General features: G+C 49.2%; 1 protein-coding gene across 2 annotated transcripts in view; it reads right to left on the bottom strand.

Annotated features, from left to right (window-relative positions):
• Nucleotides 1–2,778: 2,778 nt before the first annotated feature.
• HSPA12A (heat shock protein family A (Hsp70) member 12A) overlaps nt 2,779–9,149 on the bottom strand; it is a gene marked incomplete at both ends in the record, with an annotated part of 130,443 nt that continues 124,072 nt past the window's right edge. For both annotated transcript variants that reach the window (XM_080823487.1, XM_080823488.1), the window contains 5 exons: nt 2,779–3,416; nt 4,334–4,437; nt 7,123–7,381; nt 8,257–8,361; nt 8,904–8,990. In XM_080823487.1, the coding sequence (XP_080679613.1) occupies nt 2,779–3,416; nt 4,334–4,437; nt 7,123–7,381; nt 8,257–8,361; nt 8,904–8,990 (1,193 nt within the window). The remainder of the gene's footprint in view (nt 3,417–4,333; nt 4,438–7,122; nt 7,382–8,256; nt 8,362–8,903; nt 8,991–9,149) is intronic.

Below are 9,149 nucleotides of genomic sequence, written 5' to 3'. Positions count from 1 at the left end.
ATCAGAAAATGTGTCCGCGTGTATTTACCCAGTGTTCTCATTCTAGAATATTTCCGTGGGCAGGAAGTAGAGGAGGGATGGATTGCGGGAGTCTCTTTAAGAAGCTTGACTATCGGGGCTGCATTTCTGGGACCAGAAGAAAGTCCAGTGAAGTTATCACCCCTTCCAACACCTGCTTGCCATGTGCAGAATTCAACCAACTCGCTAAAGAGAAATCAGACAAGGAGATATCCTCAGTGCAAGGTGGGAAAGGTCTTACATTAGCCAAAAAAAAAAAAAAAAAAAAAGACTTCACTAAATTACTCACACGGACACTTAATCGAGTGGAACTTCTGGGTTTGTGCACCACTCGATCCCGTCCTGGAACCCTGTTGGACTGACAGCCCTGCACACGGAGACCACACCGGACCATCAGAGCAACTGCTCTGCCCCACGAGAAGAAGTCGACCCCCCTGCGGGGACGCACAGAGTTTTCATATATTGTCCTGCACAGTCACGTGGTGCATAGAACCAGAATGCTCAGCTTTCAAAGACTGGAGGGGAGAATCAATACATGATTATGCTCCTTTCAATATAAACTGTGAGCCTTTGGGAAGGATGTGAGGGAAGCGAGGTCTGACGAAGTTGTTGATCCCGCTGGTGTCCCCCTTTTCTTTTTCCAGAGTATTCGGAGCCTTGGCACCTCTGACTCTGGCTCGGTCCCACATACGTAGTCCATAAGCTTAGTATCAGGTGCAAATCGATAAGTAAGTGCAATTAAAAAATGAAGCCATGGGAAAAGAAAGGCAGCAATGTCATCAACAAAATTCAAAGAGCATTTCTCTCTTTTTTTTTAACAAGAAAAGCACATTGTAGAAATAAAGATTCTGTACAATATTCTAATATCGTATGTACATAAAATTATATTACTTATAACTAACTTGAGAAGTCTTATTTGCAGAGTATGGCTGGCAACACCAAAGAAAGACCCAGAACATTTAGCTTTTGAAGCAGAGCAGGCAGCAAGAGAACCCCAGCAAACACACCTGTGTGCCCAGACGTGCAATCCTGCTACGGAGTGAAAGGACATGACTAGCATCCTCTAGGTCGGCGGCTTGTTCGTGTTTCACATTCTAGCAGGGAATTCTGCAGCAGGCGGTGTGGAAAGACAAGTTCAAATGAAACTGGAAATGCTATTTTGAATCTGCATACCGGCCATGGTAATGGATTTGTGAATCCAGCTTGCCTTCCCAGGGAGTGCCTTAGCGTACCCTCCCTTCATTCATTATGCATGCCTCCAGGGATTTCGAATCCGAGTGAGTTCCAGCAGACACACCAGTTGGTTCCCCAGCTCTCTTAGGGTCCCTTCCAACCTTCCTCCTTCGCACGCCCAGGCGTGAGGGTGAAAAGAACCACCCCCAAGCCACGTGGAGCCCCAACCCCACTCACAAGGGCAGGGCACGGGATCCCCAGCTCTTCACTTGGAAATCCTCTCCCCAAGGGGGAGACTGCAGGCGCTGGCGTGTGCTTCAGCTTCCGACAAAACCTGAAGTTAGGAGTTCTCAGATTCCCAAGGACCCACAGTCCCCTGTGGTATCTATTGAAAATGCAAATCCTGTCCCCCCCACAACCCCCCAAGACTTGACTTCAATTTGTAAAAGGAATAGGATCCAGAAACCTGCTTTTAAGAGGCACTCAGGCAGTTCTCAGGAGGGGGACCCACAGATCAGCTTTGGAAAGATCTGGCTGAATTCATCATGTATAGACTATGAATTCCTTTTAGTTAAGCTTTAAAAAATGAAGATTTTAGAGAGACCTTTCATAGTACAGATTCTCTACCCATGTATCACCAATGTATTCTTTTTGAAATGTGGGACTGTGGGGCCAAAACTCTTTGGGAGATGAGGGTGAGGGGGGACTTCATTTAAAATATGGGCCCTTGTCAAGGTGAGGGGCTGTTCCAGACTCCTGGGCTGGGTGATGGGAACCAGGCAAACTGCATGCCCATTTCCCCCACACAGAAGCCTACTAAGGATAACTTGAGCTACTTATGAATTCAGAAATCAGGATCTGGCACCCGGGGAATGATGCCACAGCAGATGATCTGGGATAAATCAGCAGCGCCTAAATACCATTTCCCTCGAAGCAAGCTTTCACCTGCTGAAAAGTGAAGGTGTCAGCTCTCCCACTCACTCGAATCCTCGTAGATTAGCTCAGGCGATATTGAATTCCTCACTGAACCTATTCAGAATGGAAATTATGAGAATCTAAAATAGTGCCCAGCGTGGGCAGGCCTCTCCCACCGGGTGAACAGGCTCCCAGCTCCCACTGAGTCATCGCTTTTCATCACGTGAGGACAAAAAGAAATGAACTGCAGATGGACAGCATTTTATACCGACTGCCATCCGAAAACCGTAAAAAGTCTCAAATAGAGGAGGGCACCCTAACAGAGATCCGTTCAAAGCAAGCTGAGTGACTGCTACAGAAACGGGCTGAAGCTCTGTGTCGGGCGGCTGCTTCACCACTGGGTACCTATGGAAACCAGCTGCTCTCCCCGGATCCTCAGAATTCTTATTCCCAGACCTCAAGCTCCATTTCCGACAGCTTTTTCTGACTCCAGTGTGCCCTCAAAAATCCCTAATCATTTCTAACCCTAGTGGATCCCATCTTCCCTGCTGAAATTCAGGTGGGCAATGCTGAGGGTCAAGGACAGATAAGAACAGTCAGGGTTGAGGTCAGCGGATGCAGGGGAGCGGCGTCCCAGGGTGGGGGGCAGGCGGCGGGGGTGGGGCGGACCTGTTAGTAATTTAAGAAGTCAATCCCAACCTTGACGCTCTTCGAGGTGGCTATATCCACGGCCGTGGCCTTGATCTCTGTGTCCCCGAACTGCATGAGGGTCTGGATCTCCCTCCGGGCGGGCACGGCGGCGCCGCTGGTCCCCGTGAGGTCCAGGCGGAGCGTGCCGCACTTCTTCACCCCCGGGTCAGTGATGAAGCTCACGTCGTCGTGCTCGGAGCTGTAGATGTTGATGACGATGACCAGCTGCGAGGGCTTGGCCGGGGTGTAGCTCCGCTTGACCAGCTCCCCCAGGGCCACCGACTGGTCGGCGGAGATGAACTTATCGAAGACGTCGGTGCACCAGCGAGTGCCGTCCTTCACCAGCAGCTTCTCGGGCGGGTGCTTGCCCTCCACGTAGCGGTTCAGCACGCCCACCCCGTAGGTGAGCGGCGACCGGCGCACCTTGATGACGGCGGGGTCCAGGCCGAAGAGGACGGCGCCCTTGAGGATGGTGAGGCCCACGTCCTGGGGGATGATGATGCGGCACTTGTCGCCAAAGGCGGCCTGCACCGCCTGCTGCAGGAGGGGTGCCTCGGCAAAGCCTCCCACCAGGAAGAGGAACTTGACCGTGGACACCTCTGGCTTCTGAAACAGGTCCCCTGAAAATGAAGAGGAAGGGACAACGCTCTAGCACCCAAAGCCAGCTGCCTAGGGGGACTGGTGGCCCCGAGAATGGGAGGGGATAGACCAACCCCCCTGGGCCCCTGGGGGACAGATATGGCTGAGCTGGTGGGACCAAAGCTTTGTAGAGCTGGTCTGGGGTTTGCACACCAGGACCCTCAGGAATAATGACCAAAGCTGCTGATTAGTAGAAACTCATTTTTATGGCTAGATGGTGATGGTTTGAAGTAGTAATTTGTTAGGCATAGATGAAGACTCCCAACATTCTCCCCGCCTGGGGTCCTCTTAAGGCAGTCATGGAAGGGTGTTCTAAAAACTGTCCTTTGGTTCTCAAAGGGGTTCTGATTTGGTAGGTGAGGGGTAGGAAGTGGATGGGGGGCTGGGATATTAAAAAAGGTCCCCCCAGTGAGTCTCCTGCGTGGCCGCAAGAGAGGGCCACAGAGGTAGGACAGTAACCACACGTCCAGACTGTTTGCCCCCTTGTGGGAGACCTTTCTGTGGCCACATGACTGGTCCTCCCCAGCAAAGATCACAGATCCTAAGGCATCCCAACCAAGCAAAGACAATCCATTCCCTAGGCCCTGTCACTCCAGGAGAATAATGCTGCTGAGCTCCCAGCACCCTGACTTTTGAAGTCAAACTCAAGGCCAAGGTGAAGACAGGCTCTGGGCTGCTTTATAGTACCTGCGGGGGAGCATCTGGGAAGCCTGTATCCAGAAAGCTCCCACACACATACCCAGGCCCTGTCTGCTCCTGCCCAGGCCCCAACTCGTGGCTCCCAGTCCCAGACCCCCTGCCAACCTGACTTCACACGCACTAGCTAGTGATGCTAGAAAAGTCCGACCCCGTTCCTGGCTCTGCCCCACTGAGTGGCCGAGCACCGGCTGATACTTACGGAGATGCTCAATGATGCTGTCAATGGTTGGCTTAAAAAGAGCGTTCATGGCGTCTGGACTCATCCTCAGCATCCCTTGTGAGGACCACTTCACAAAATCCACACTGTGGGGGTGTGGCACAGACAGAAATAAGCAGTGAGTGTGTGTGAACAATACCCAGTCTAGGTGCACAGAGACGGGCCCTGTCAGAAGAGCTGTCACACTGGAGGGAGCAGAAGGGCTCCAAAGTCCCCAGAAATATCCTCAACTGCTAGAACCTGGCCCGTTAGGTGCTCAAAAGCTAAGACACAGCCTCTTCCGTTTCTCTTTGCTTCGTGCCGTGGCCCACCTTCCCTTAGGGTGGCGGAAGCCAAAGTCCAGTGCAAAAGGTAGGGAAAGAATAAAAGGGGTCTTTCTCGTTTCAAAGACCACGTTTTAATCAAGTAATAGTCCGATTCGAGTCCATTAAAGGCTCATGGGATACATCCACTGTGCTGCTGCATGATGCTACGAGCCTGGGGGCTCAGGTGCATTCCCTTCAGCCCCACAGGCACCTGTCCCATGACGGTGATGAGCCTAAGCCTACCAGGATGCCCCCTTCTCCGTCAAAGGCGCAGAACATCCAAAGCAATAGCATGGAACAGAAAGAGCACTGGACTGGGAGTCAGGATCGCTGGGCTCCACGACGGCCTCCGCCGCTCAGAGGTTATGGGACTTTTGGGGCAAGTTAGGTTGCCTTTTCTCTGAGCCCTAGTCTCTGGTCTGGAAATCAAGGATAATACAACTTGTCCTACCCACCTCACAGGGGTTGTTGTGAAGATGAAGTTCAATACCACGTCTGTGAAAACACTTGGGAAACTTTCTGGCACTAAAGGAAAGCCAGAGACTGTTCATTACAGCACGTAATGAAGTTCAAAGAGGCCAAGAGAATGGTGTCTCTGTCCGTAGACCAAAGCATGCATCAGCTGCTTCCTAGCATCACATTCGCGATGCTGCCGGGGCTCCCTGACCAGGCAGCCTTTCTGTGGCCTCGGCCGAAGGACGGTGTGGGATGGTATAGAATGACCCGGTGGCTGGTTGTGGCCAGTCTTCCCCAAAGGAGAGCTGACAGACCCCAGAACTGTGTGAGCAGACTTGAGATTCAACTTGGAGCAAGCCCCTCTGTGGGGGTGGCTGGTGGACAGAGAGAACAAGAGCCTAGGATGAGTCTGGCCAGGACCCTGAAGACCTAAAATCACATCTGCTTTGTTTCCTTTAAACAGAACCCAGGCTTCTTAGAGAAATGGCCGATTGCCGGTCTGGGATGAGGAATATACAAGATGAGCCAGGAGCGTCTTTTCTAACCACAAGTCCAACCAGAAGACCAGAAGACCAACACATCGAATCAACAGGACATAGACGCCAACTTGAAGGGCTCCTACTGGCCAAGACGGGGCATTCTGACTATCAATCAGGATAAAACCGCCGTAGTTTCATATACATCAAATATGCCTAGATCCACGAAATCTTAACGATACTCCCCTTGTGTCCCCACAAAAGAAAGAAAATGCATTTGTCACTTAGGAGAATGCTAGGAAATCAACCCAGTATTGTTTAACAAAAAATTTATAAATGAAAGGAAAGAACCAAGCCTATATCCTGTCTTTCCTATGTGTAAGTCCGGGCAACCAAAACCACTGAGCAAACTTGACTCTGACCAAATCTCCAGCTCAATCTGCCGATTTGTAAAAAAAAAAAAAAAAAAAAAATACCGGGAGGCCAAACATGTTACGTGGGCGTGCACTGAGCAAAAAACCCAGACTGGAGGAAACGCTATGGGACAATCAGCTTTATCATCTAATAAACCGTCAGGAAAAAACAAGGGGGGAACCTCCATATTAAAGGGGGTGAAGGGCATATCAGACAGAGAATTGCTATGTATAGCCATCTTTTGGATATTGACGCAAACTGAAGAAAAGTAGAAGACAATGGGAGAAATTTTAATGTTACCTGGGTATTTGAGGATATAGAAGAACTGCTTGTTTTAAGTGTGATCGTGATAATAAGTGTCAGGGTTATGATTTTAACATTGCCCTCCTTAGAGATACGTACCGACATCTTTATGGATTAGATGATGAACAGATTTGCTTTAAAATACTTGGGGGAGAGTACACAAGGATTTAGGTTGGCCGGAAACTGACAGCTGTTGAAGCTGAATCATGAAGGTTCATTTTGCACAGGAAATGTTTGAATTTTTTCCCTCTAAAAAGACTTTGAGAAACTTATGACTTTTGTCTGTTAATTTTATAATTCAGCTTTAAAACAGCTTCCAAATGTTCATTTTGCAACAAGCTGAACTACAAACACTTGCCTGCAGCCAAGAGACTCAGAGTAGCAGGAAACCCAGAATCCCACGGGATTCGTTCAACAAATATTTATGGAGAACCTGCTATGTCTGTACCAGATTCTGGTGCAGATACTGGGGATACAGCAGGGACCAAAACCCACAAAATTCCCTGCTTTCACAAAACTTAATTATTAGTACATAATAAAAGCTAACACACACATAGGACTTTCCAGGTCCCAGGCATTGTGCTAAGTGCCTAAAGGTATGAATTCACTTCATCCTCATGACAACCCTTTGAGGTAAGTGGAACCATCATCTCCATTTTCCAGATGCAAAACTGAAGAACAGAGAAGTTGAGTCACCTGCCCCAGGTCAAACAGCTTCTCTGTAGGACTGGACGGCAGAGTCTACACCTACTTCTTCCCTCCCATCAACACCACCCACCCTCTAGAATGGCTTAAGCCATTGGTGAGTCCAACTCACTTGCTCTTCCTCAAGGCGTGCTCCACGCTGTGCCCGCGGAACTTCTTGTAGTAGTCGATGAAGGAGAAGGGCAGGGTGATGTTCAGTGGGTTAGTTCGGTCTGGGGCAGCTGCCCTTTTACGAGACTCAAATGCAATCATTAGGTCAACCCAGGCCGCGGGACGCTTGATTTTGAATTGTTCGATAAAATCCTCTCCGAATATTTTACACAGAAGTTTTTCAAACTCATAATCTACTCCTAAGGATCCATAGGGTCCACCTGGGTCAAGAACAAAAGGAGAGCCCCCCTTGTCAGAAACTGCCAGAGACTGAATTCGAACTCTGGGCAACTGCATACCCTGTGTTCTTCTCGGAAACTCCAAGTAGCGTGATTGAAACCCAGTTTGCCAACAGACTGCAGCTCTGAATTTTTACTTATGCTTTAAAACCCTTAGGTTCTTCTCCTACCGGGAGAAGAAACTTTTTCCTACAGAATTACCTGTCAACAAGCTGTTCAAAATCAATTACATTTTATTTTATTTTTTAAAGATTTTCTTTTTAAGTCATCTCTATACCCAACATGGGTTGAACCCCAAGCAGGAGAGTCACATGCTCTACTGACCGAGCCAGTCGGGAGCCCCATAATACCACTTTATGTTAAATAAAATGGATACATACAACTAAGTTAGGAGCATCACAGTGTTCCCACCCAAGAAATCTGAGGACAAGGTCTGAAAATCAGTAGGCCCACCTAGATCCCCGGATCTGTTAATGACTCATCCTCCCACCCCCCACTGAGGGAGAGAGCCTGTTGCTTGCTTTGGCAACTTTGATCCAGGACCAGGTATCCCGAGACCTCCCTAGAAAGCTCAACCATAGCATGAAATCGCAGGTGACAATCAGGTGACCATCAGATCCTTCCAGAACTTTCAGAAAAAAAATTCCTGTGTCTAGGAATTTTATGCCAAAATCCAAGTTATGCTGGTTTGTGTTTTAGAGAACATTTAATTGTGTTTTGCTCCTCAGTTCCACACAGGAACCCTCTTGGACCTGGAACCCCACGTGCCGGGAGCAAACCAAGAGCAGGAAGTACCAAGAGAAATCTGGCATGAGAGAAGAGTGAGGTATGAGAAAATCAGCCACGCCAGAGCTCACCTGTTGCTTTATACAGTTCTTTCAGGTGTCCCTCCGGTAATCGTATCTGATGGACGGTCAGGTCTACGGTGCCCCCGCCACTGTCCACGACCACATACTTGTCGCCTGGGACAAAGACAGCCATCCTTTACACAGACCGCTGGTCAGCCCCATCTTGGCATTCCCAGCTCAACACCCATCAACACAACCATGAGCACGATGGCTGTGCACATTAGCTGCACAGCAAAGTTGTCTGTGACCGCAGAGAATGCAGTGATGTCTGCCCAGGAGTGCCAGTCACCAGGGACGATAAAGAACCTGGCTGAGGGGATCTTTAAGACGGAAGCATTCCTGCCACATGCCGCTGCGTCCCTGGCATGTACAAGCAGACAACTCCCTGCCAAGGTTAGAGTGCCATAAAATGACCTCCTGTTTAACACAAGACTGAATCCGGAGCTGGGCAGTTCCAATTCCCACTTTGCTTCTAAAGAGTCTGTATGGCTTTATAACATGCAGAATTATAGCTCCAAAAGAGCTCTTCTTGGGCGGGTGGTCTTTAAAACCACCTGATTCTGAACATTTTCCCCAAAGGAACCAACAGGAATGCATTTTTGCGGCAGCACACAGAACAAATCCAACAAAGGGCAGAGGACATTCAAGGACACTACCTTCCTCCAGCTCCGACCAGATTTCTCCTATGACGTTCTCCACCAAAAAGGTCCGACTCTGCCGATTACGCCGTATGTGCTCCTTAGCTAGTGGCCGACAGAAAGAAAATGACGGGTAAGAAAGCATGAAAAGGCAGGCAGTCATGTGCCGTCAGTGGAGGCAACAGCATGAGGAGGTTTAGGGACAGAACATTTAGCAATACTTGGCTAAAATGGTTACATAAATACGACATCGGGTAACACGAA

This window comes from Martes martes (assembly GCF_963455335.1).
Source record: "Martes martes genome assembly, chromosome: 14".
In the NCBI taxonomy this organism is placed as follows: Eukaryota; Metazoa; Chordata; class Mammalia; order Carnivora; family Mustelidae; genus Martes; species Martes martes.
This window is presented reverse-complemented; position numbering and strand designations above follow the sequence as displayed.